We start from the raw sequence: 27,621 nt of genomic DNA, 5'->3' as shown, positions 1-27,621 counted from the left end.
TCCCATTACTGCCATCCACATGATACTGAGTTTTAGTAGCATTTGGTTTTGATGGTGAAACCAGTACATGCATTTCTTTGATTCCGGCAAACAGAAGAAGTAATTATTACCATCTATTAAAAAAATAACAAAACAGGAGAGGTGAAAGAAATAGTCTAATTTAATAAAATTTTATTTTCCATTCTCTCGATTAGCCATTTATCTTAGTGGCTTTTTAAAAAAGGTATGTATTTCTGAATTAAATACTTTTCATAGTTTTGACAGCATTTTTGAATTCACTTGTGGGCTGAGCCATCTTGACCTTAAATTTTAATTCCACTTTCCTCTGAGGAAGTTCAAAACTTACATAGGGAAATGAGGGGATAATTCCTCTCTCCTGAATTTGTGACTTATTTTATACAAATCCTTTCTATTCCCAGTTGGACATTTATACTAATTAGACATGAACAATAGTGATGAAAGTGAATTCACCATAGTTAATGTAGCTATTCAGAATAAATTTTCATTCTACATCTGTAGAAAATCTGAATAAAGAAGCATAAAACAAATATATAACCTCCACTAATTGTTTCCAAAAACCAAATTTGGTAATACTTGCCAAATTTGATTGTACAGAAATTTAGGTTCATCTTTCTTAAATTCTCAAGCCTTTAATACAAGAAAATATATCCTTTTGTTTTGAAGCCTTTAGAAATAATATTTTCTTTGCATCTACAAAAGATAATTAAAATTGCAGTTCCTATCTAATTATTGGACTCTTGGAACTTTCAGAGAAACACCAAATATCAGAGGACTTGAAAAAAAAAAACTGGGGAAAACTGTGCTTGGTTACAGAAATAGGGACTCGTTAGCAATTGCAACTGCAAATCATGCAAGGAGGAATATACAAACAACATACAAACAGCAAACATCCTTTATTGCATCAGTGTTGTAAGAAAAGTTTTCACCTTTCACGAACAAGGATTGTGGGAAACACAAGGTAGACAGCTCTTGAAATGAAAAAGAGAGAATTAACTGATGCAGAAGGAAATACAGGTTAGCCTAGATTGTGCTTTATTTCCCTTTGAGTTATGAAAGTTCTGATTTTACAAAATTATAACAACATATAATGAACTCAGTGTGATGGATATAGTTTCCTGCAAGTCTGGCAAACACATAATAATTTATTTTGGTGGTGATTGCTTTGCAATATCTATAACTGTGACTGAAATGAAAGGGGAGTATTATAATATCATTTTTTTTTTCTTTGTAGGTAATGTATATACAGTATTATACCTGTGCTCTAGAAAATTTTAATGCTCCCTCATTAAAATTAAACCTTGATTTCATAACGGCAACCTTCTAAACCTTTCTATTTTAACATTTATCTTCGGAAGTTTGTGTAATTTCATGCTATTTTTCATTCATGGCTGCTCCCATATTGTACTATCTAATTATCATTGTTATTTAAAGACAGTCTTCAAGCCTTGTACATTTAGAGAACTATTCCCTCTCTTAATGTAGAAGAAACATAGAAATCCCTTTTAAGACAGCAGCAAAAGTATTGTAGTGGACTGCAGGTGCTTTTGTATAAGCAAATTTAGATTGTTACTGACAGCACAATAGGCATTATTTGGTTTTGTTCCCAGACAGTGCAAATTAATTATTTTAAAATGAAGACTGAAAAAATAAAAAATAGCTCCCTTTAATCATCAATGCTACAAATGCTGGCTGTACCCCTTCTTTTGAAACAAAATTTACAGAATCCTAAACAACCTTATGTCTAACTTTGGTGGCATTAATGAAATTATTATGAAAGTATAATGACATAACCTTCTTTAATAATGAAATACAAATGAAAATAAATAATATTTTTGTTCCGCTGAGCGTGAATAAGAATGTAAATGTGGAGTTTGTTAGAAACAGTTAATCCTCTTGTAAATATGGTAACATCTGAGGATTTCCTTGGCCAAGGCTGTATTAGGGAAAAAAAAAACACAAAAACAAACAAAAAAAACCACAAAAACAACACATTCCTGATTCAGATTTAATTTACTGTAATAAACTTCTAATATAAGAACAGTTTAGATGGCTAGGCAGGAGTAAAAGAATTTTAATCTAATTATGAATATGACTTTTATTTTTTTGGATAAAGCAAGCTGAATTGTACTTGGACTTGGTTAATTCAAATCCTGTCTGCTAAGGACCACAAAGCTAGTGGCTCCCTGTGAGCCAAGGGACTTAGGGGGGTCCCCATGGGGTGGGCAGGGCAGGTCCTCCCTAGCTGGGGCCTGTCCCATTTTCAGCCAGTGATTTTTTTTTTTTTTAACAGTCATTTACTGTTCATCTAAAAAGGTCCACCCATACATCTTAACAGTGTGGTGCTTATTGCTAGTGTGACTACCAGACTCAGGGAAATACTGTCAACAGTCTAATATCTGGGAATGGCAGGTATGGAGCCAGTAAAGTATTCAGTTTGACAGTTTTATAATGAGTTGTACTTTTCTTCGACAGTAGAGTTTCTTTTAGATTAGGTAGTACTCAGTGTGAAAAAAGACAGCAAAACTCTGGTCTTTAATTTTCTTCATTGAAAAACAAAAGATGTGCTGTTTTATAAAATAGGAACAATTCACTGAGTAATTTGAAGTAATTTATTCTGTAGTCAGTGCTCTAAATGAGGGGGATGCACTGCAGGTAGCTGTTCCCTGAGTTTGGTACACAAGCTGTCCTTCCCTTTGGTCTAATGTCATGGTAGGACTAATGGTCCTAAAATGCAGTTCAGAACTTGTTTAAGGGCCTCCTGAGTGACACAAACAAGTTCCTTTCAACGCACTGTTGAGGTGTGCTGAGGATCTGGAAATGCTTTTAAGATTAATCACAACCATAAGGGCATTTTATCCAAGCATAAAATAATAATAATAATAATCTCCTTCCTCATCAGACTATAGGACTGTGTCTACCTTAGCAAGTAGTTTATTCTTATAAAGTGATTCTGTAGACCTGAAACAGCAACTGTTTTTGCTGAGGGTACAAAGTCCAAATTATATTCATTTGTTGGAAAAGAAAGTTGTTTTCAACTAACTTGTCCCCTGAACTGAACACTCGTGAAGAGTTGTAGTGTATTAGGTGCACTCCTCGATCTCATCATTAATTTCATTTACAGGGAATTCATTTAATGTCCTTCACATTGGATCAGATTCCATGATGTGAACCAGATCATAACAAATGGAGAGAATTGGGAAATTTGTTTGAAAAGTGCAGTCCAGGTCCAAACTGAAAAGCTAACATAAATGCACCTCATTGCACTTATGCAATCTCTGATCCAGGACAGTAGAGGAACTGAACACTGTATTTATTGATTTGTTGTGTCATTCACTCTACTGTTGTTTTTCACCTGCAAAACCCAAGCTATAAATCACACAGCAAGAAGCTGAGTACAGACATCTGTAATAGACACAGAGTTAGCATTTGTAGGAGGAAACAAGAAAAGTCAAAGATCAAGTTGAGTCGACACTGGCCAGTATGGTGTCTGACTCAAACAGAAAAAGCTTGGATGCTTCATGTAGATGGTCACTTAACAAGTAGGGATAAAGAAAAGGCAGAGAGGCATTTAATGCCTTTTTTTTTGCCTCAGTTTTTAACTTTAATGATAGATCTTGGACTGCCTGATCCTATGAGTTGGAGGATCATGACTGGGGGAGCAGCAACTTTCCACTTCTGGTCACCAAAACTGAAAGTGACCAGTTATACAAACTGAACATTTTGAAGTCCATGGAGGGCATCCTTAGCAAGTTTACTGATGACACTAAACCAGGAAGTGCTATTGATTCCCTGGAGGGATGAGAGGCCTTGCAGAGGGATCTTGATACGTTGGAACATTGGGCAATCATCAACAGCACAAAGTTCAACAAAGTTCAAAATGGCGGGTGCTACACCTAGGGTGGAGTAATGCCAGACACAGGCACAGACCGAGAGACAAGTGGCTGGAGAGCAGCTCTGTAGAAAGGAGTGGTTGGGTGCTGATCAACAGCAGGCTCAACATGAGCCAGCAGTGTGGCCTGGCAGCTAGGAGAGCAAACCTCGATTTGGGATACATTAAACACAGCCTAGTCAGCCAGTAAAAAGAGGTGATTCTCGCACTACACTTAGCATTGGTGTGCCCTCACCTTGAATATTGTGTACAGTTCTGGCCTCCACAATATAAAAAGAATATTAAGAAACTTGAATGCATCTGGAGGAGAGCAAGAAAGCTGGTAAAAGGGCTGGAAGGTAGGTGCCATGAGGAGAGGATGAAGATGCTTGGTTGTCTAGCTTGGAAAAAAGGAGGCTAAGAGGTGACCTCATTGTCTTCCACAGCTTCCTGGGGGTGGGGGTGAGTGGAAATAAAGAGGGATGTGCTGATCTCTTTTCCCTCATAACCAATGACAGGACATGCAGGAATGGCACAAAGCTTTGCAAAGGAAGGTTCAGACTGGATATTAGGAATAAATTCTGTATTGTGAGGGTGATCAAACACTGGAAGAGGCTTCTTAGAGAGGTGAATGATGCCTCATGCTTGCAAATGTTCAAGAGGCATTTGGGTAATACACTTAACAATCTACTTTAAGTTTTGATTAATCCTGAAGTGGTCACGCAGTTGGATTAGATGATTTTTGAAGATCCTTTCCAACTGAACTATTCCATTCCATTCCATTCCATTCCATTCCATTCCATTCCATTCCATTTAGGAAGCATGGTTTTTGTCTGTCTTTTAATGAGCTCCTGGCCATATTAAAATGCCACTGCAAGGCTGACATAATACATGACAAAGTGAGCTTTGTTTCTGGAGGTACGCTTTCCTGGATGAAACTCGGTACTATACAGTCAATATGTTTCTTATATAGCTGTCGGTACCCTTCAAGAGAGGGTGTTTCAAAAGGGGCTAGTAAATGAATTGGATTTTTCAAGGAAGACTGGGTATCATTTATATACTTTAGCCATCATTATGCAAATCCTGACCTGACTTGAATCTATTCCTAGCAAGCCATAACAGGAATACTCTGAATTTTTTCAGCATGAGCTGGTTATTAATATTTTCCTCACTGTTTCAGAACAATGATGGGGAAATAGATACTGAGAGGAGACTGTAAAATTGCGTGGCGTATAGCATGATTCTCAAGACAGCATTAGTAATTATAGTATATGTGACATTAAATAGCATGCCAGGGCCAAAATACATAATATTTGATAAAACCCTGTGCACAGACAGAAAAGCTGCCATACTTCTCTATCAGTAATTTAAGAATACAGGTTGTCCTTGTGTGTGTATGTGGGCATATCTTTGCTGAACACAAGGCTCTGTTTCTGGATTAGCTGCAGGACTTTATTTTCCACTTCCCAGCTGGCAGCTGAATGTTGTTTGTGCATCCTGGCTTCTCTTCTTTATCATCTCTCATGTTTCCCTATGCATTCACTCCAAGTCATAGAAACTTGCTTTGTGTACCAGATACATAGGATGTCTGGGAAGAACCTGGCCTAACTTTGGCATGCTCTGTTTTCCGTGGAAGTTGTGCCTATGGTGACCTGTTCATATCATAGAATCATGTCATAGAATCATATCATAGAATCATATCATAAAATGGTTTGGGTTGAAAGAGACTGTAAAGATCATCTAGTTCCAAATGTATGAGCATGTGTTAGGACTTGATATTAAAAGAGTGGAGGAATGTGTTCCAGCTGTTTCAACTACCTTTGCTCCCAGTCAGCAGCTCTTCTGTCTTCCTAGTGTATTATGTGAGCTTTTAAAGCTATTTGGTCATCGTACAAGAGGTTTATATTTCTGTGATTTTAGCAACCCGCTGTTTTTTACTTACCCTTCAACCCTTACCTTAAAGCATGACCCAAAATGCGTAGAAGGCAGAAATAAAACATATGTTCATGTTCAGACATGCCTACTGTTTGTCAGAAGTGCTACTGTGTCTACTGACAGATGTAATTGTCGTGAAAATAGCAGGGGAGAACTTAGTGTGACTCTTGCTTCCCTGTTCATGTGCAGAGATCTGTCACAATATTATTTACCAGAAGAATACTTTGGAAACAACAACAACAACTAACAACAAAATTTAATCTTCACCAGGGAAGTCATGCAGTAGAAACTGAATAGGCCTGTGGACACACCAAACTTCAGTCTGTCAAGATTGTGTAACATAGTCATAGTACTTCATCCATACTCTTATATACATGTAAGAATCCCGGAAACAAGCATCCAATATTGCTTAAAAGGCATAAAGTTTAGGACGGTATTCTCTTTAAATGGATTTAATAATAACAGAAATTTAAAATGTATTCACAATTTTAAAATGCTTTTAATTTTGGACTAAAATGTTATTGTTTCCTTTTTTTTTTTTATCTTAAAATGATTAATTAATTCTTGAAATCATATAGTTTTTGTTTTCTACATTTGGACTCTTGAAGAAAATAAGACTCTTTTATATCTTCATAATTGTGCTGCTTGCCAGTTTTATGTTTTGATGATGTCAGAGTTAAAAACATGAGGATAATAAGATTTTCAATTTAAAGCAAGAGTGATGGAAAAGAAAATGAGTTCTAAACAAAGTGAGGGAGTGTTGATCATGGAATGATCACCCATATTCAACAATATTACATTAATTTACTGAAGTTAGTCAAAAAACAATTTTAGTACTGAATAGTCTTCCAATACAATTACTGTAAATGGGTTGACTTAAATCTTGTGAAACAGAGACTGCAATTACACTTTGATAATGTTGAAAAATAAAAGGAGGGATATTCATCTTAATCAGATGTTCATCAGCATAGCCTTACTTCAGTGAATTCAGTTACAAAGCTGGTATGGTTGCAGATACAAAGCAAGTATTAAAAATAATAATTCCAGAGGAAAATAGCGATGCAGAAAAATTAAAAAAAAAGTCCATCAAAAAAAAGCTAATCAAAAAAAGTCCAAGAAGTTTTGATAGTGGAGCTTAATATCTGTGTTTGACATTTTAATATATTTTTTATGGAAGTCAACATGGGTTAAAATATTAGTGAGGAGTCTCATGTTTGTTCTCACATAGGATATCATAGACAGAAATGCTGTGATATGTTCTTTGAGGAGAGCGAAACGACTTGGAAAAAAACACTGCACTAACACACTTGGAAAGAACTGGCTTATTGCTTTCTTCATGAAAGAACAGTAGCACTTGACTTCCTGTACTAACATACAAAAAAGGGATCATGGTATTGATGTAGAAATAAGTCTGGAAGCGGCTTCCTGAATCACTGAGCTGAGTGTTCTGATCCTTCCTGCTGGCAAGTTACTATTTAATCCATTTCTTATGGATATAATTTTTGCTCTCACTGTGTTTATTTTCTTTACTCAGTCTCTCCGTTTCCCTTCAGCCTTTGCTTTGCTCCTTTTCTTTGCTGCACAAACCAGGCTCTTTTAATCTCCTGCTGGGTTAGAGTCTTCATTTCTTTGATCATTGTAGAGGACTGTTCTCATATGTTTTGCAGGTCCAGTTTTTCTTTCAACAAGATGGTTGGCTAGAATTATATAGATAAATCTGGGTGATAGTTTAAGAAAATGCATGTTAACCCATCAATATCTTTATTAGAAACATAAAATTTAGTAATCTGCAAGATTTGTCTTTTTGCCTTGTAGTGGTTTTACCCTGCAGGACTCCACCACAACTGCTCTCTCGCTCCTCCTTTTCCTCTGAAGAAGAGGAGAGGAAAGTATGCTGGAAAGAAAAAAAAAAGGCTTTTGGGTTGTGATTTGAGATAAGGATAATTTAATTAAAGGGAAAAGGAAGAGGGAAAAAATAAACAAAGGCTGTACAGAAGCACAGAGAGAGAAAAATAAAATCACTCTCAGCTTCCCACCAATGAATGATGTTCAGCCATTCCTGGGAAGCAGGGCCTTGATACATGTAGTGACTGTTTGGGAAGATAGACATCTTCATAATGAGAGCCCCCCCCTTCCATCCCCTGTCTCACCTTTTGTTGCTGAATGTGACATCAGATGGTATGGAGAATATCTCGATTGATTTAGGTCAGCTGCCCTGGTTACGTCCCCTCCCCACTTGCTCATCCTCAGCCTGCTGGCTCTGGGGGGTTTGGAGGGAGTCCTGATGCTGTGCCAGCACAGCTCAGTGATAGACAAAACACTGGTGTGATACCAGTGCTGTTCTAGTTACAAGTGCAGAGCACAACACTATATGGGCTGCTGCAGGGAAACTTAACTCCGTTGTAGCCAGACCCAGTACAACAATCACCTCATGTCACCTTGATCCTAATGTACAGTTGGTGATCAATTAAAACAAACTAGTTGGTTTTTATATTAGTTGTTTCAAATGATGAATTCCCAACATATATCAGAAATGTCATTAATCTGTGATACCCCCTTTCAGTATTACTTGCTGTTATCACACTGGATCCACCTTTCAATTCTTAAAGTAATCCACAGAGTCTCCAGCTTAATGTGTAAGTTCCAGAGTGACACTGGAGAAAATGCTTCATCTAAATCCAGACAAATTATACCTACTTTATTTCTTTGTCTAGGAAATCAGTTACCTTATCAAAAAAGCTGTCAGGCTTGTCTGGCACCATCTACCCTTGCTAGCACTGCTGCATTTTATCCCATGTTCTATTTACTTCTCTGGTTTTAATTTATCTTTTTCTTCAAAGACTGTTCTAAGGTCTTGCAAACTGAAGAGGTCAGACTAATAGGCTTAGGCTTGCCCAGATCATTTCCATGTTGCTTTTAAATATGGGCACTTCAGTTGCCATTCTCCACAAATATTTGATGCTTTCTCTGCCTTGATAGATTTGGAGGCTTATCTCTGCCACTGCAATGGCCTTTATGAAATCACAGTATACTTAACAAATCAGGTCTCAGTGAGACATTTTGTTTAAAGCCTATTGAACTCCTAATTTTTTTTCCCATTTAAACTTTTGATTGGTTAGTAAGATATGAATAAAGAAAATTTAAATAACCATCTACAAAAGGATCACATGTAAGATATAAGCAAATACTATTGCCTTGATGATTAAGTGAATAGATAATACCCCCTACAACTTAAAGCCCCTTAAGCCCAGAAACTGGGAAAGAAAGAGCTTAAAGTGGCATAATAATATCAGAGAAAATGATGCAAATTGGAGCCTAAGTACCTTCTGATACTGAACACTTAACTGTGAGAATTTATTTCACAAGGGTGTAGATCATCACTAGGCAGATTAAAGATAGTAGAATATTTTGGATGTTTAAGTATTTTGTATATGTTAGGCACATCAAAGCATAATGAATGGAAAGTGCAGGTACAGTGCCAGATTATTACTGTTAATTTTATACATTTATTTTCATAAATACATAGAAGTACAAAATATAACCCTACAGAAATTTATGACATTTTCTTCCTGTGTATGTAGTAATATGCCAGCATCAATATTCATTCAAATGAACACTCTTTTGCTTGTCCTGATGAAATAACAGAGAAAGAAATGTAATATATATATGCAACTAAATATATGTGTATTGTTTGAGTTGAAGCTGGCTAGGAGGACAGTACATTTCTTGTTTGTTCTTTCTTTGTTTTCTTTATTGCTTTCAGTTAGGTGTTGCATCTGAAAATTAATGAAGGTGAAAATTGCAATCAATTGTGTCTACAAAGAACTGGTGTTAATTTGAAAGCTAGTGAGAGTAACATTGATAACACTTTAAAGGGAAGACCATTCATCAGTAACATATGAATTTTCAAGGCAATATCATCACAACCATACATACCCATTTGGAAGAAAAAAATTTCTTCCAAAAAGGTTCACATCTAGGTGGCTACAGCATTTTATAACTCTGGCAATTTAAGTACCTATGCTTATCAGATTTTGGAAACAATATATATATGTAAAGTTAACATCCAAGTGCTATGAGATACTGTAAGCATGTGTAATGTCTGTCTCCAGAGTTCCAGCTAACGGGAAAGTAATTACAGTGTGTAAAAAACTGTCTATTTATTCATTGCGTATTTTCATGTATTCTATAACTTGTTACTTTTCAGATACTTGAGATATTTTCCTTCAAACTGTCTTCTTACAAAGTTCACTCTGTAAATACTTCTTCAAAAATACTTGTGTGCATCTATCTCTGTTTGGGAAAGTATGTGCTTAAATATAAGTGTGTGCTTAAGTCACAGAGATTTAAATAAAACTTAAGTATGGGCATGTATGTCAATTATATGCTTATCTAGTGTTGCAAAGAATTAATTTGCCTCAGTGTCTTGTCTTACCTTTCAAAAACCCTTCTTATGCCTTTAGCCTAAAATTCTTCAATATGCTTCCACTGCATTTTAGCTGAAAGTAACAGTGACAATGTTACCTGTATTGATCTGCCAGCAATGTTTTAACTATTTCTGAATATTACTCAATAGCAGGGCTAAGATCCCTAGTGCTAATTATCCTACGGATAGGATCCTGTGGATCCCATTAAAGGATTCACACTAGTAAATAACTTTTTGAAAAAAAATAATCAAAAAACCAAACAACCACAACCTACCACTTCTGCTTTGTATACAGAGAATTCCTGTCTGACTCCCATCTAAGACTTGCATACATTACTAATCCAACCACCTCTTCTCTTTCTTTTCTTACCCACTTAGATCTAACACAGTAGCTTATGAGAATGGGTCTGTAATTTTTCCCCCAGCTTCATTTCAGAATCAGAATGCACTTTGTGTCTGTTACAGGCTGTGATGTATGAAGCAGAAAGAAGATTGATTTTCACAAGCTACCATGTACCTGAAGTAATGAGAGTGGCAAATTACTTGTTCACTGAGCAAACATGACAGGAATGTCATAGAGGGAATTTATATATATGCAAATACACAGGGGTCACATCGGTGTTACTTTTACAAAGTGACCTTATCCACCAGAGGGGCATTTTTAAATCTGCATTAGCTTACACAGGAAAGGCTAAATAAAGCTGCAAATACCTGCATTGTGTGGGATGATGAAACTAACACAGCTAATAAATAATGTAAGATTCAACACAGCACGGAACATAATTTAAATGGCTGCATTATTTCTGTAGGAGAGACGTGGGGTCAGAAGTGATTTCTACTAATTTAGGGTTTCTCTGAAGTAGAAAATAAAATATTTGTTGTAAAAAGAAAAATGAGAGAATGTGGGGCTAATTTTCTCTGAATTTTTTGTCTTGCATTTTATCAGGATTCAGCAGAGAAATAGGCTTACGCTTCTCTTTATGAACACTTGCATTCAAAGGGCATATGTGTTTGCAGGAGACAAATGGATCTCACTGACACTGAAAGTTTCTGCATATGTAAAACAAGAATGAATGAATTCTGAAAAGCTTCACAGAGTCTGATGCTTGTAAAGAAGAGAAACAAAAGGAGAAACAGAAAATTGCTGTTACTCCTAGGAAACAGATGAGAGTTTTATTTGTATATGAGCTCTAAGGGGAAGAATGAAAGCTATTATTTTCTTACATTTTTCGCTCCTCAACAATAGAGATTACATGAGGTAATGTAATTATTTCCTAATAATTCCTATTTTCACTTAAAATAGGAATGCAAGGCAATTTAGCATTGGACATACAACGTAAGGCAACTCCCATGTGATTCTCCTCTATTTCTGAACCGTTGGCAAGGTGGCTGATCTCAAGCCCAGATGCAAAGAAGGAGGAAAGTAGAAACTCAAAAGGTTATGGAAGCTCTATTGCTGCAGTGGATATTGAAAATGTACATCTGCTCACAGTAGTTTTAGTATAGCCAAATAGTTGATCCACATCTGCTGTTGGGAGGGGGCTGACAGGGGGGAGCAGTGATGAGGGCAGCCTGTGCAGCCTAATAGTGCATTTACAGCTGGCATCTGATGAACCACAGAGGCTGGGCAGAAGAGTTTCTGCTAACACGGTGATCTGCAAAGCTTCTCCGTAGCATCAGACATCAAATGTGGTTTCACCCTGAGAAAAAATCCTGCAATTTTTAAGCATTTTATTTTATTTTATTATTTTATTTTATTTATTTTATTTTTGTCATTTATTGCCAAAACAGTCTATCCTTAAGTCCCTGATACCAGACCGATGATGGTCTAATGGGTACATCAGGGGAAAGGAATGTTCTGGAGCAAAAAGTAGCAAATTCTTTGAATTTATTCATTGTGTTATGGTGTTGGTGAAGAGCTGGTCATGGCACAATCATCTCACACTCAAGTTATCACCTGTTTGAATTGTGCTGGTGACATTTATTTGTTTATTTTGAGTGTATTCCTGGGACCAACCACAAAAGGACCTATCTTTCTTTTTCCTTGCCTCTCAGAACATTGAAAATGAACTCAAAAAAATAAGCCTTTTATTTTCTTTTCTGAGTGAAAGCTCTGAGAATTCATTGGGCTTATTTCCAATATTTTAGGGCTAGAGATTGAAGGAAAGTTTTGTTACACATAAAGATTTTATTTTTTTTGTGTAAAACTGATTTACAAACATAAACATCTCCTATAACATGGCTGTTCTCAGCTTTGTTCACCTCTATCTTATATGGCATTACTGAGGGCTGTAAGGATCATGGTGAGAGAGAGGTTCTGCAGAAAGAAAGGAAAATAGGAGAGAAAAATGTCTCACAGAGAAAACCATTCAGGTTAACAGCTATAGTTTGTGCAGCTCTGAATCACCTCTAGGAAAAATAGACCTCATTTCAGACCTCATTTGTTCTATTTAACACAGCCTGTTATGTTAGTGTAATAATGGTACAGTAATAGACGGAATTTTATTTCCTGGATCCACTTACTTGACATGGAGCAGGGTTGCAAGGGGCTAATAGTTATGTTTCAAAGATGAGGCCAAATGTTTATTAACATATGAGGCTGCCTTGTTCCACTGTCTTCTCAATGGTACATCTTAGGCAGCTTTGCAAATCCAGAAAAAATAACCAACATCACAGTTTCTGAGTTCATGTGGTAATGCATACACTGAGATACTGAGCATAGGTATGCTCAGTAGTCTCTCCTTGTTATCTGTTTGCCTGCTTTTTCTCAGAACTGGGAAACCTGGCAATGGCAACCAGCCCAGGATTGCTGCATCAAAGCTGAAACCTTCCTTTGCTTTGCAGAACAGCCTCTGCTAGATTCATTGCTGGTTTATTCCCTGTTGGTGTGCTGGGCAGTGGGGAGAGGTTTGTATCCTCACTCTTCCACTTGCCCTGAGGGGCTGTTGTTCACAGGCAGATAGGTTAGTTTTCTCTTTTTGCTCCTACTGCTACTGTTGTTTCAATGTGTATTTACATTTACTGCTGCACATTTTCAGCCAACCTCGCAGCACAGTAAATGAATCCTGCATCAGCAGAGAATACAGGAAGCGACTGCATTAGAGTCAGCTTTGCTTAATGGTGCAAGTCCCACAGGGCTTTGGGTAGGGCTTTGGGTAGGTGAGGAAGCAAAATTTGATTTTAATGAGAGATGACTTGGCACCAGCATTGTAACAGGTGCAGTAAGAGAATGAGGGAGTGAAAGAGTTAATTCATATTCTGTTCACAGCAATAGCTGTGGAAGAACATATGCTGAATGTGCATTCCAGTTTAATCTTTTTTGTTCTTATCTACAGTGACAAATAATATATTTCCCTTTAGCTTTGGGTGCTTCTTAAACCTGGAGGTGATGATGAATATGTAGTTTACACTATGAAGGCACTGGAATCAGTGCAAGAAGGCAGAACTTGGTGTGGTTCACAGCCCACTGTGACCTTGGCTGTGATTATTAATCAGTCAGGCTTTCAAGAGCACATCCACAGTCCTAGATACAGCACTTGCTTATTCCTCTCTCTTTTTCCTTGATAAATGTGGTATCTGATCTTCTGGGAAACATACTATAGAAGTGTGACTTCTGTCAAAGGATGCTGAATTGTATTTGCTCTGAATTCAGTTTTAAAAGGGTTTGGAATGCTCCTCAGTGGGTTGTTAATTTGAGTCGTAATGTATTGTTGCACATAGCCTGGTGTGGAATCTCATCAATGTTTAACAAGATTGTATCAACGTCCTGGAGAGCAAGGTAGACAGTTTTGGGAGAAGTGGTCTGGTTATGAGTCTGGGAACTATGAGCTGGGTTGTGGGGTGTTGCGGCTTGCCTCAACAGCATGTAGTGTTTTGTTAGAAAGCACTTTGCTCAGAGGAAAGGAATTGCTTTGAAGAATTAAAAAGAATTTTGGGACTTTGAACGGGCTACTGGTTATTTCTGCACTACAGCAGTCTGCCTTTCACAGAGCTTGTTGTTGCCCAAGATATTGTTGTACATGAACAAAAAGAGATACTTTCAAATTCTTCCAGACTTCTTACGAATATAATGGGAGACACATGTGAAATCATACTGAAGCAATGAAGTTTTTTTTTTTCTTTTCAGAAAGAGAAGGCAGCCTAGCTCCAGGCATTATAAAACGGCAATAATTTTGTTCAAGTGATCAAGTTTGCACCTTTGCTAGTATAAGTGATGTGGAATAGGCATCATTGTTCTATTGACTTATCAGCAGAAACGTGACCATCGTGCAGAGCTGTTTCTTAGCCAGCTCCCTAGGGCTCTCCTACAAAGAATGAAAAGTGAGTGAAGGTTTCATTATTATACCTCTTGCCACTCTCTGCAGAGCTGTAATACTTAAGCACTAGAGCCTATGTTCTTGAACTTGTCTTCTTGGCAGGTGGAGAGGTATTTTGTCTTTGAAGGAGGATACTGAGAAATAAGCCATGTTACTGTGTACTTGAACCACCACAGTAGCTTGCTGTCACAGTGAAAACATCACTGAAGGTAGCTGTGTGCAATTTCTGTGGGTGCAGTAACTCAAATTCTTTCATTACCCCTGGACAGATAGGAGAGACACTAGAGAATCTGCCCTGTTTGGGTTCGTATTTCCAAACTACTCACATCTTCCTAACAGGATTTCTCCTGTGGGCACATTGGCGTAAATCTTGGAGGTCTATTCAAATCTGTTTTCTCCTTGTGACTCATGGGCAGAATCCAAAAAGAGCTGCAATTCCAAAAGCTAAAGATTCCACTGCACATGGGCACCCAGTTGACTGTGACTGGCCCAAATGCGCCAGTGGAATTACACTGTTCAGGGAAATCTATTGCACAGCTACAACTGCTTCTGTATTGGTATAAACCTGATGCATGGAGGTGTTGAATTCTCCTGGTACTGACCAGGGTAGAGGAATGCTGATGAACCAGGGAGAGAGGTTGTACTGATGTTGTATATGACATAACTTATTTAGAGCTAAGCAGAATATAAGACTTGAGGGTTGTCAACCAGAAACTTTTAAAAAATTCTTGAATTCTCCTTAATTTAAGGAAAAAAGTAAAAGAAGTCTTAAGAGAAATACTTATTTTTGTGTATTTTTGTTTCCAGGATGAATAAGAGATACTTACAGAAAGCAACAAAAGGAAAGCTGCTAATAATAATATTTGTTGTAACTCTGTGGGGGAAATTAGCGTCTGGGGCAAATCATCATAAAGGTAAGAAATACTTTTTTTTTTTTTTAATTATATTGTTGTATCTGAGGTTTCTGTCAACAAATTCAGAGGTGTCTGGTTTGTGGGACACTTTTTTTTCCCTAGTGCATATTTGTGTGTCCTGGTATTGGTTCACAAATCAGTATCTAAGGGAGGAGATTTTCAATGGATAGACTTTTATCATTTTTTTTTTTTAATTTAAGTATTTCAGAACCATTTTCAGCATTCTCTGACTTCAGCATCTTCAGCATTTTCTTGGTCACTTTCTAATGATGGTACAGTTGAAAAGATAGTAAAAGAAGACAGTAAAGTCAAGAAATCAAATGATAAAAAATACTTCTATCATAAAAATAGATATGTTAGATAATATCTATATGTGCCTCTGAGGAATTCCTGGAAAGAACCTTAGAAACATGTATACTGATACTGTATGTAGTCATCTGCCAAGGCTAACTTCATGGACAATGTGTGTTGCGTGCTTTTTTCATCATGAATAACAGACCATTGTTTTCCAGTGTTGTCCATCTCCTTTGCTTCATTCCTAACGCTGGAACAAAAACTAGAGCTAAACTTTAACAATGTGAAGTTTCTTTCCTCTTGGTTGTTCCAGCCCTTACAATGTATACACACAAGGGCAGGACAAGTACCTGTTTAAAAGTTATTATAATTTATCTATCTATTTATTTATTTATTTATTTATTTTTGGTGTGGCTGTGAAACCCAAATGCAAGAAACAGGGTCTCTGGATTCATGAACTAACATCTTCTTGTATGCCAATAGAGCTTGAAATGTGATCTGCAGTATAATATGATTTTGAAGTCTACTTCTCGTGTTCATATAGTGTCTGTTATCTGTTCATCATCTTATTCGAGACCAGAATAAACTCTAACAAGTTAAGTAAAGGAAGAGTGGGACATACGTTTTACTAAGAGCTCAGGAGTTAAATATTACAGAATGATTCTAATGAAGCAAAACATTTTATCTGACTTCATTTTATAATGTTCCCTTTGATGAGAGAGTTTTGTGAGCAGGTATTTCATATATCTAGCTGCTAGATATTTTTCTGCTATGTGAAGATATTTTTCTTCAAAATACGCCACTGTTTAAAAACTTCAGGATGCAGAGGAACTTTCTGCAAAGTGTTATGTGAGTTATGATTTGGCTACAGTCAAAACAGATTTCTGATGCAGTCCTGCAGGCCACCAGAAATAAGCATCATGCCAGAGAGGAACCATGCTGACACCTTTTCTCAGCCTTTGTTCTCTCTCTGAACTAGAATGTGGATTTGTGCTCTAGCTTGCCAGTTTGGTTTTCTATTGGAAAAGAGCCAAGATATCTTAGCATGGATTCAAATGTATTCTGTCTTTGATTATCTTTCTTTAGAAATCAAAAAGCCTATATCCAGATCATTTTGATTCCATCCACAAAGGGTGATCAAGATGTTTTTGCCTCAATCCAATTCAAACTTTGCCAAAGTATGTTTGCCACTCTTGCCAACTGATTAATAAAAACTGTCAACAGGTACTTCTTGGAAAAAAAAAATAATCCCAAGGACTGTTTGGGAAATCAGTGCTTCATAATTGAAAATCAAATGATCCCCAACCAATTTTAGCTTTTCAGATATATTTAAACAAGGGAAACCATAGAAGAGCCATACAATTTTTAAGTTTATTAGCTTTAGGAAATTCTTTACATTACAGGAAGTTAGCAAAAAGATCTGTCTTTAAGTTGCAACTTGTTAGGCCTTTAGCAAAATATATGAAGAAGTCTTGCAGGGAACCATAAAAAGAAAAAATATGGCTTGAGCATTTGATTTAGAAAAGCAGTGATTGTGCATGCCCAGACTATTTTAGAATGAAAAAAATATTCATGAGGATCTTGTTTTGTGGATTTAGTAGTTCTGCGAAGCAGCTACAGTCAAGATGTTTGAGTGTATTATTATTATTTTAAAGCACAAATCAGAGATAGGCAACTTAACTACCACTGATAGTCAACAAGACTGGGAGTTTAACTTCCATTGGGCCAAAGAAAATTTTCCTCCTGCTCTAGAAGCAGAAAAGGGAGCTAAAGTGCCCTCAAGGAGAACTTGGCACTGTTCGCCTTTGCCCAGTGTCCACATACTGAGAAATGTGCGAGTTTCTTCAGCAATAATTATCCCTAGCATCATTAATCTTCGTTTATAGAAGTCCCTACTAACGTATTAACATAACAAACCCTAATGACTTTGAAGGAGTCCCTACAATTTTACAGATCAATAATCTACATTTAAAAAAATCTTTACTTTCCTATTGACTTAGTCATATTATGCATCAGTTGCACCAACTCTTAAACCCATCTCTTTTTCTGAAGACTAAAGAAAAGAGAAAAAAAAAGAAAAAGAAGGAAAGATCATCAGTGTGTGAAAAAATGTTTAATGAGCATTCTGCTCTCCAGACAGACTTCAGCTGACTCTGACTGGCTTGTTGGGCTTATTTCAAGGATGTGGTACAAACAAGTATTTCCAGGCCAGCAGCAAGAAAAACCGAGGCTCAAGCAGGGGATAGAGAACCAGCCTAGGAGGTTGAGTTGAGGCTGCAACCACCAAAACTGCAGTCTGGGATTTCAGATTACAGTTTTTTGGTGTCACGTGAGTGAGTGGCAAGTACACCCTTTTTTCTCTTGAGAAGACTGCCTTACAGACAGTCCTGTTCCCTTGTTGTCTTTGCTGATTGTTAAAGGTCCTTCAGTCTGGACAGAAAGACTAAGAGCTAAAAGAAATAAGCACTCATGGTGTTCAAAACAAAACACAAAGCCTTTATTATTATTATTATTTATTTATTTATTTTTATTTTTATTTTTATTTTTTATTTTTTATCCTGTATTCTGTGAAGAGGCAGGAACTCTGCTTTTTTCTTTTCATCACACTGGGGTCTTTGACACTATGGAGATGTGTGCCTTACATGAGCAAGTGCGTCTATGAATCAGCTTGCAGTACCAGACACATTTGTGCTGCAGTAGCTGTGTATGAGAAGACAAGTAAAGCGTGGAGTATCAGTATACAAAAGGATGTTGTCAAGGTTATGAGTCTGAAAACTGATATACCTTGAGGGTGGCTGAAAGATTTTTACCTCAAGAAATCCATAAGGGTATTATATTATAAGACTGATCCTGATCCTCCTCATTGCTAGCTCTTGGAAAACAAATAAACCTGTGCAAACATATCATGTTCACTGACAGATATGGCAGGCAGGCATCAGTTCAGCTTTACTGCCTGCTTGCTCCTTCTGTCATAGGGAACATGAAATGATTTGGTGACCGTTGTATCACAACCTGCTTTAAGGTTTCAGGTGTAGGAGTGGTCCTTTGGAGAAAGAAATATACTCTTTGTATGCATTCCTTTGCAGACAAGAAACTATCGTGAGACACAGTTTCTAACTTAAAAATAAAAGCTCTCTCAGAATTGGAATTTCTTTGAGCTTTTTGTGATTACTAAGTCTTCTAATTTGATAATACAAAAAAATAATGTAAATAAATTAAGGATGTTTTATATCTGAACATAGTTTAATAATTGTCAAAATAGAAAACAATAAGCTTAATATTAATTTTACATCCCTGGACAAAATTAACATTTATTCAAAAATATGGCTAATCATGAATGCCTACCTGCATAGGGGAAAAAAAAAAAGTAAAAAAAAAAAAAGTAACCAGAAACCACTCCAGGTAGATAAAAAATATAACTGAGTATTTTTGAACTTACTAGATGAAACTGCAAGATAATTTATTTTCATTTAAAATATTTCACTTAGAAGCTGAAATTATTTATCTGATGTTTGTCATGTAGTTAAAACAAACTAAACTCCTTATAGTTTGTGACGCAGAATTGCTGCTCCTACTTGTCTGTGAATTTGCACTAAATTAAGTAGAAGTTCGAGGGAATGTCTTGGAGAAAATGAATCTTGTTTTCTCTTTTAAGTGGTGTAGCTTTTCTGAAGCCCAAAATTTCTGAACTGTTGAAAGGAGCTAAGTGAGCCACTGATGCTGCTAAAATAATGGCAAGAACAAGCTTTGAACTTTAATGAGATGCAAAATTGTGACATTATACTCGAATTCCTGCCTTCAACACCAGTAAGCTGGTCAATAGAAGCTCCTGTTTAAAAGACAGCATTTGGGGTTACTGACCCATCGAAGTGAATAAGGCCAGTTTGGACCTTCTTTGAGGTCAGGGTCTGGCATTCTTTCCACCCATACTGAAATAATAGCAGGATAATTCAGTCAGAAGATTTTTGTTCTAAGTTAGATTACCTTTCCTGTGAGAGTCTGCCTTTCTTGGTTGTCTTGCTGGGGCAGAAGTACTGCTGACACCAGTGTTGTGATGTACGATATAGCCTGTGCCATGAATGTGCCTGGGGTTTGGGGACAGCTATGACTATATAAAATGGTAGCAGCAGCGTACTTTCAAGAGGGGTTTTTTGACATGGCTGGACTTTCATTAGCTGTCATCCTTTTGTCCGATCACCAGTTCTCTTTCCTTTATATTGTGAAAAGAATATAAATAAAAAGTGCAGGACAGTCTGGGAAATCCCAAGGAACAGGATGAAAATTTAAAATTTTTATGGAACTGAGTTAGAAATGAAGATTAATTGTAATTATTGGCCTCAAGTGTTTCAGATTCTTTGGATAATTCATCATTTCTGTTTGCTCTGGAAGAGCTTTTAAGTCTTGCATCTAGATTTGTCATGTTTTTTATTAGGAAAATGAGCCAAAGGGCTGCAAGCCCTGAATAAGGCTCCGTACAGTCTAACAGAAATGCCACATGTATTTTGCATTGTGAATGTAAATATTTTTTTAGGGAACAAAGCCTCATAGTAATGAACAAATGATCAAATGTGATACCTTAGAACAAACAGTATGGGTGGAACTATGACTGGTTCTGGAGAGCCACTGGAAGGACTTGTGGCCCTTGAAGGCAAATAGGGTGAGGCAAGTTTGTTCTTTTGGCTTCTAGCGCTCAGTGGGGTTCTCTTAGGGAGTGCAATAATGCTAACACTGCGCTGAATCAGCATGTGACAGTCTCCTGACTCTGCCTGACCCCTGGACTGTGGAATTGATCTGTTCTGAGGAGAGATAATATAGCACTTTGTTAAAAGGTATGGTAATGGCCTGTGTACATTGCCTCAATGCCCTCGTATTTGATCCTGCACAAAGGGTAAAATTCACTGGTGATTTAGGACAGCTTTCTAGGTGGCTTAATGGGTGATTTATGTCATATTTACTGTTTCCTTTTATCTCAAAGAAAGTGTGAGGGACTTGAGGCACGATGGTGAATCTTGTGCAATGCTTTGCAAACTCGTAGTGTTGTGAATTGCACCTTAAAGATACAATTGATTATCTGATCCTTGCAGTACATTTTCTTCTAGCTAAACTTTCTCTTTACAGTTATTCATTGACTGACATTTATCTCATCACCCTTGTGTAACTCTAATATTATACATGTGATTCCACGCTTAGCAGATGTTAGTGTTTGAAGTCTAGTACTGGCTTGCATGCACTTGGCTCCCTGGACAAAACGTAACCATCAGAAGTATCATATATTATAGACCCATGTAAATGTACCTTTGAAGTTTACTAAAGATGATGCCTAAGTGGAGATGATTCTGAGCACAGATGACTGGTTCTGCTTATTTTTCTTCCTCGTTTGCTGTTTGCTATATATTTAAATCTGAAGCAACAGAGCAGAAGACACTGCCTTGTGCTGACTACTTGCTACAGGCCAAATGAAACTTCCTTGAGTGGGCTGGGAGGAAGCCTCCAGAAGACATGGGTGGTCAGGTAGAAAAGGAAAGAGACTTGTTTGCAGAATGCCTACAGAAGGAACAAAGACTTGGGGATGGCTGAGAAGATCAATGAACAGACAAATAGCTAGCCTTTTGAGGTGATGGAAAGAAAGGTACTTAAGGAGCCATATGTAACTGTGTTGAAGGTTTCTGCTCTGAGGGCAGACTTGGAGAAAATAATCTGTCTGATTAAGGGCAAATTTGTTTATAAGTTTTTTGTTTTTTTTTTTTTTTAAAATTTCTGTTCAGCTTTAATCAGCACCATCGAGTATTCTCTCTTTTAAAATATTTATTTATTTATTTATTTTATTAATAATGACTTTGAATTCAGCCCTGCTGAAGTTTCAGACTGTTCTGTTAAAAAAGACCCACCAAAAGACCTGTGACTTACTTTGGTCTGGTTTGTTTGCATACAAAATGCAACCAAAAGTTCTTGAATGTTATGTAAACTGGAATACTGCAGAATATGTATAACTGTTTCTACTGCTGAGAATCACAGTGGGGGTAACAGTCATTCAGAAAAGCAGATGAACGACTATATCCTATATCAGTCCTTTACTCTGGTGTCTTGTTATTGAGTTCAGACAGTGCAGGTTTTTGGCAGTGATGTTCAGAATCTTGGGTGAATACCTACAGCACATTGCAGCTATATAATGCTGTCTAGCTTGCTTTATTTAGACAAAATAGGGGGTTGCCTGTCTTTTTGGTGTTTGAGATCTCTATTCCTAGTGTTTAGAGTCTCAATATCTAGATAAGAATAGCCCTAATTGAAACGTGGGAGTCCTCTGAAGTATTCAAATTTTTATCTTTTTATAGAAGTGTCTTAATCATGAGGCTATACTGGTTTAGTATTAATGTACCTCCATCCTTTCTGTTGAGGATTTTACACTGTGTAGAAGGCAGTATTGATAATGCAGAAATAGTGTGTTTGCATTGAATTTTAAAAGCAATATCTACTGCAGAGGACATATCCAGGTCAAAGATATCCCTCCTTCCAGCTAAGTAAGAACAAGATATCCACATGCTCCTTCCCGAGGGAGACCTATTGGAGGTAATGGCATTCTCTGGGGACATAAGTGTAGTTTGAACATTTCTGAGCTAAAGGGTGCACTGAATGCAGATCTCCCAGTTCCATGATACGGGCTCTAATAGGAAGGATTGGCAGCAGTAGTACCATGTCTCTCAGTTTGCACTTTTTGGAAGTGCCTGTACTATTTTGCAGTGCCTTTACTATTTATAGAATTTTGTGAGGGATCTGATCCCATGGGTAAATTGTATGCATCCAACATGTGTCTTGATGTGTGGGCCTATCGAAGGATGTAAAAGTTGTTCTCCAGATTCTTGACTGGAATTAGGTGAGAGAAAACTGTATTTTTAGATGAGGGAAGTTGCAAATATGCAGAGGTGTGTGGATGCATTAGGAGCTATCAGGTGAGGCTGGAAAATGTCAGTGGAGTCTGTCAAAATATTAGATGGAGGCATCCACTCCTCTATTGTTGACCTGTCAGTCCTGCTTCATGAAAATCTTTTGTCATATTTGCTAAATGTGCTCAAACATAGATAATCTTATCTCTTGTGGAAGTTTGTCCCAGAGATAGATTCTCTTAAATGAGAATGCTTTGTCCGCAGCTTTCACTAACTTAATTCTGAGTGTAATTAATGTTTAAATATAGAAACAAAGGAATATGATAGTCATTTTAGCAGACATGGGGAAGAAAGCTATTAGATGTTCTTATCTGGCTTCAGCATTAATTGAAACTTTCAGTTATATCAGGATCAGAACCTGATCCCAAAATTGCCATTTGCTTGAAGATAAAATAGAACACAGTCAGTCAAACACTTTTGTACCAGTATCTGTCATTGCAATCTAAAATGTTAATACAATATCTGTTAGAATTCAGTAGATAGTACTCCTTGGCCTTCTGCCATGGTATAAAAGAAAATAATTTTCTCTGATCACCAAGATGCCAATAGTTCTGATGGTTTATGGGGACATATGTACAGAATTCATGGCAATAGCAAAATTATACCTATTTTTTCTCTGTGCTACCAGTTCCATTGCCGTAAATGGCTGCCTTCATTTTTGTCTCCCTTTCTGCTACCACCCACCTTTAGGAAAAAAGTTGCCTGTCCTTGAGGTAGCCATGGAGAGAGAAGTTGGAGAGTTGCAAAGAGATATCATGCATTTTCCTTTATACGGAACACTTTTTTTTTTTTTTTCCTTTTTATGTTTGGTTAGTGTTATGGATTCTTGATGCTTTTCTGAGATAAGTGAAAAGGAAGTGCATAGGGGTTCTTTATTTTGGGCCTGATTCTGTAATCACAATGTCATTTTTTTATTAGCTATCCGAGTGAGTATCCAGAATCTTTTCCTTAAATACGTTCACATTTTGTGTTGCAATGGGAAAGAGATGATTGCACAAAAGATTATAATCTTGTAAAAATTACATACTTCATTGATTTTACAGTTAGAAATAACAGACTTTTTAACGTTTTTCAGCCCTTTCATTTATTTCTAATGTTATCTTCCCTTGGGTATCTAGTCCACCAACCAGGCAATTTTTTACCTGATTTCCATTTTGGGAGACTAGTCTTTCCCTTGCTTTTTTTTTTTTTTTTTTTTTTGTTTTTTTTTTTTTTGTTAGGAAAATACTGTAGGATGTCAGGACTGGAAAAACTCTGATAGGTACCTTTCTATTACTTGTCCTATCATGAGTAAATATTGATCTTTTCCTAATACTGGAATATGATCTACTTTTCCAGTTTCATATTCTTGATTTCAAACTAATCCTGCTGATTTGTTATGTATACTAAGTAAAGCATTCTGCTAAATTTATCTTTTACTTAAGAAAACATCATGCTTACATTTGCATGTCATGGTTTTGATGGACTGTGTTTTGCCACAGTTTTGACCACAAAAATAATATGAAAGAAATTTTTAGACCCCTAGATAGTAGTCTTTATTAAATTTATCTTGTTTTATTAGGGCAGCTATAGGTCAATTTTACCTTTGAATTAAAGTCTAGTCTTATGGTCTCCTGCAATACTCCTCAGATTTTCAACTTGCATTCCATATACGCAGTGATGACTACCCCATACATATCTATTGCGCACACCTGTTATCCTACTCGGGGGATTTCACATACTGAGGTTAGGGGGTTTGTGCTTGGAAAGTTTTGTCCCACATGGAGATTACTTCTATAGCATCTGGGGGTATGTTAATCTAACTTTCATCTGCATTAATTTTCTGCTGATGATGTCTAAAGATTATGCCCTTCTCTCTTGACACTCTTCACTGAATTTACTCTATAGCAACATTAAGTGATTGCTTGTACAATGTCATATTTTAGAACAGCTGTTCTTTAGTCATGCAAGTGCCAAGAAAATGTTCAGAATCAGTCAGCTATTCTGGGGAATAACAGGAGAAAAATCCTTTATGTGTTTCTGGGTTGCAATTTATAAAGTTTCCTCCTGCTACAATTTCTTTAGTTTTGTTCTTTGGGGGATTGGGAGGGATTTACCATTTTAATGCTCACTGCGGCAGTCTTCACTGTAGCTGAGATTTGTAAAAGATCAGGGGATTGATCTGAGCTGAAGCTGCACAAATGAACAGCTCCAAAGCAGCAAAGCCTGTGTCTGTATGCATGCATATGTGCATGCTTATGAATGCAAAGATAGGAGACTTGGACGAAAGAGAAAAATGCAGGGTCTTCACTGACGAAATAGCTGATGTAGACAACTTCAGTGTTTTTAAAATACTTTTCATTTATTTATGATAGCTTTGCAAAACATTAAGTGCTTTTCAAACATAACTGAAGGCTTGGAGAATTATTCATATCTGGTTTTAAACATCTCACTTAGGTTCTCTGAAACACCTTTCAGAGCTCATCTCTTTCACAAAGAAGGACTTTAAACCTTTAGTCTAGGTGTGAATACTTCCCTAAAATCATATATCAATGAGTCTGCAAACCAGTGTAAACAGTCTGGAAATTTTGGAATGTCTCTTAGCAGGAGGACTCTGTTTGGATGTTGTTCTTTTATCTGCCTAAAAAGTCTCCTTCTGTTACAGAGTCATAATGTCCAAATAAAATTGTAAAGATCTTATTCTATTTCCACCGTTCAAATGGAGTCGTGTGTTACAGGTCAGAAGCCAATGAAATTTGGTCTGTGATGGGCCCACTTATATCTGCATAAGATAAGTTGAGAAAGTGTTGGCTGTAAAACCTAGATTTGTCATTTGCTTCATATCTCCTTGTTGAGCTAAAATACACAGAAATACAGGAAGAAATATAGAAATTTGAAGAGAGATAATACTAAAATGTTACCTTCACAGCTCAATTGGAAGGTCACCTTTTGACACAGAGGTGACTGCGACTGAGAAAAACTTACTTCTCCACATAGGTGGGAACAAAGCTACAGCATACTGACTGGAGAATGGAGGCTGGCTTGGGGTTTAGATGACAGAAAGCGGGAAAATTATAAAAGAGCAGTCTGCTTTGTGCAGCTTTCTTTTGCTAGGCTGAGCAAGAATTCTGTCTGTAGTGATGAGGAGGCTGAGGCAGGAGCTGCCAAGTCTGTCTTGTTCTTTTTTTTCCCCATAGATTTGTATAACTCTTGTACTAAAATTGTTCTCAAGTAAATGCAATAGACTTAGAATTCTTTTTGCAAAATACTTCTGGCTTCAATATCAAGTGTCCTTGAATGACTGAAGTATAAAGCTGAATGCATAGGTTATTCTGGGTGAATGAGGAGCTGTGGAAAGGATATGCCAGAGAAAAGCATTCTGTTAAGTCCAACACAACTTAGGTGCATTGTACCATTGGATTTTCAGGTGCAAGTTATAAGAATTGCTTTGGCTGAGTCTATGCTCCAGTACCATGTGTGAGAGGAGAGTTAGGGCTCAAAGGAGGCTGTCTGAGTTACTTGGAAGTCCAGAATAGTTCTGAACCCAGTATTTGAATCCAGGTCTATATATGTGTCCAGTGAGAGGGGGGAGCAGGGTTAAAACAGGTAATACTATAGTTTAGTTTTAATGAAAAGAATGAATCATAGAAAAGACTAGAAACAGCATTAAATCCTTCAGTGAGCTGAAAGGTTATGCAAAGCCAAAGTTTAGAGATTTAAAAATGACAAAAGAAAACATTGTACCTATGAACAACAAAATGAAAGGATTTTCATTTTGAAAGGAAAATAAAATCCTTATTCAAAGCTTTGCTTGGTTTTGTTATGTTATGTAAATTTACTATCAGTTGAAAAAAAAAATTCTGGTGCTAAACATTCATCTAAAATGCATTGGCATGTGTCAGATTAACTGTGGAAATTTTGTAAAATGGAACCCAGAAGGTGTGCTAACTGCTAGACACCACAGAGTGGAAAGTAAATATATTTCCAGCGACTGAATATTGAGAAAATAAGCATCTGGAAGCAATGGGAATTTTGGATTCTTAATTGCATTATTCACACCAGAACATCTGCCAGAGATACCAAGAGCATATATAACTGTATCTGAGAGAAGATATAAGTTTAAATAAGGAAAGAGGAAGAGTAAAATTGTGTTGTCTTGTTACACTGCTGCATACTGTGCATATGAAGGCTTTGTTAATCTCTCCTTTCCTTTTCCTTTTGGTTCAAAATCACTTTAGGAAAATGAAAGTACAGTTTCCATGAATAGGTTTACTTTTCCAGAACACTAGAAAATCCAGAAAAGCTCACCTACAATAAGTAAATAATACAAATTTTTGCATATTTTGTCCCTCACTATTACAGTACACAATATACTAAAAGGTTAGATTGCAGAGGACAAAAGGCATCCTACATGCCCTGGAAACAGCTGAGAAAATAATTAACCTTTCATTCTACCTATGCCACTCCTGTTCATAACATAGTTTAGATGAGCACAGATGAGCCTTTAGATGAGCCTTAGATGCCTTTAAACTTTAGATAAACTTTAGATGCCTTTAGATGAGCCTTTACCCCTCACTCTCAAAGTAGCCATTGGAACTGACCTGTGGGGACTGCAGGAGGGCAGGACAGTCAGAACCTTTGCCTAATGCTGGAGAAGAAGGTGTAATGGTTCTTGCACTTGCTTCCAAGTGCAAGGCACTGCACCTGGGCCAGGGCAATACCAGACAGGAATACAGACTGGGAGAAGAACTCATTGAGAGCAGCCCTGTAGAGAAGGACTTGAAGATTCTGGCGGATGAAAGGCTTGACATGAGCCAGCAGTGTGTGCTTGCAGCCCAGAAGGCCAACTGCGTTGTGGGCTGCATCAACAGGAGAGTGTCGATCAGGTCAAAGGAGGTGACTGTCAACCTCTACTCTGCCCTTGTGA

The 27,621-nt window shown here is 37.0% G+C and overlaps 1 protein-coding gene across 8 annotated transcripts in view; it reads left to right on the top strand.

Annotated features, from left to right (window-relative positions):
* Positions 1-27,621, top strand: part of TAFA2 (TAFA chemokine like family member 2) — a 197,753-nt gene that overhangs the window by 123,655 nt on the left and 46,477 nt on the right. For all 8 annotated transcript variants that reach the window (XM_083827767.1, XM_083827765.1, XM_083827764.1 and 5 more), the window contains exon 2: positions 15,374-15,480. In XM_083827767.1, coding sequence (XP_083683893.1) covers positions 15,375-15,480 — 106 coding nt within the window. In that variant the 5' untranslated portion in view covers position 15,374. The remainder of the gene's footprint in view (positions 1-15,373; positions 15,481-27,621) is intronic.

Source organism: Anser anser (assembly GCF_964211835.1).
Source record: "Anser anser genome assembly, chromosome: 1".
NCBI lineage: Eukaryota > Metazoa > Chordata > Aves > Anseriformes > Anatidae > Anser > Anser anser.
Note: the sequence above shows the minus strand (reverse complement) of the source record. Positions and strands in the feature narration are given on the sequence as shown.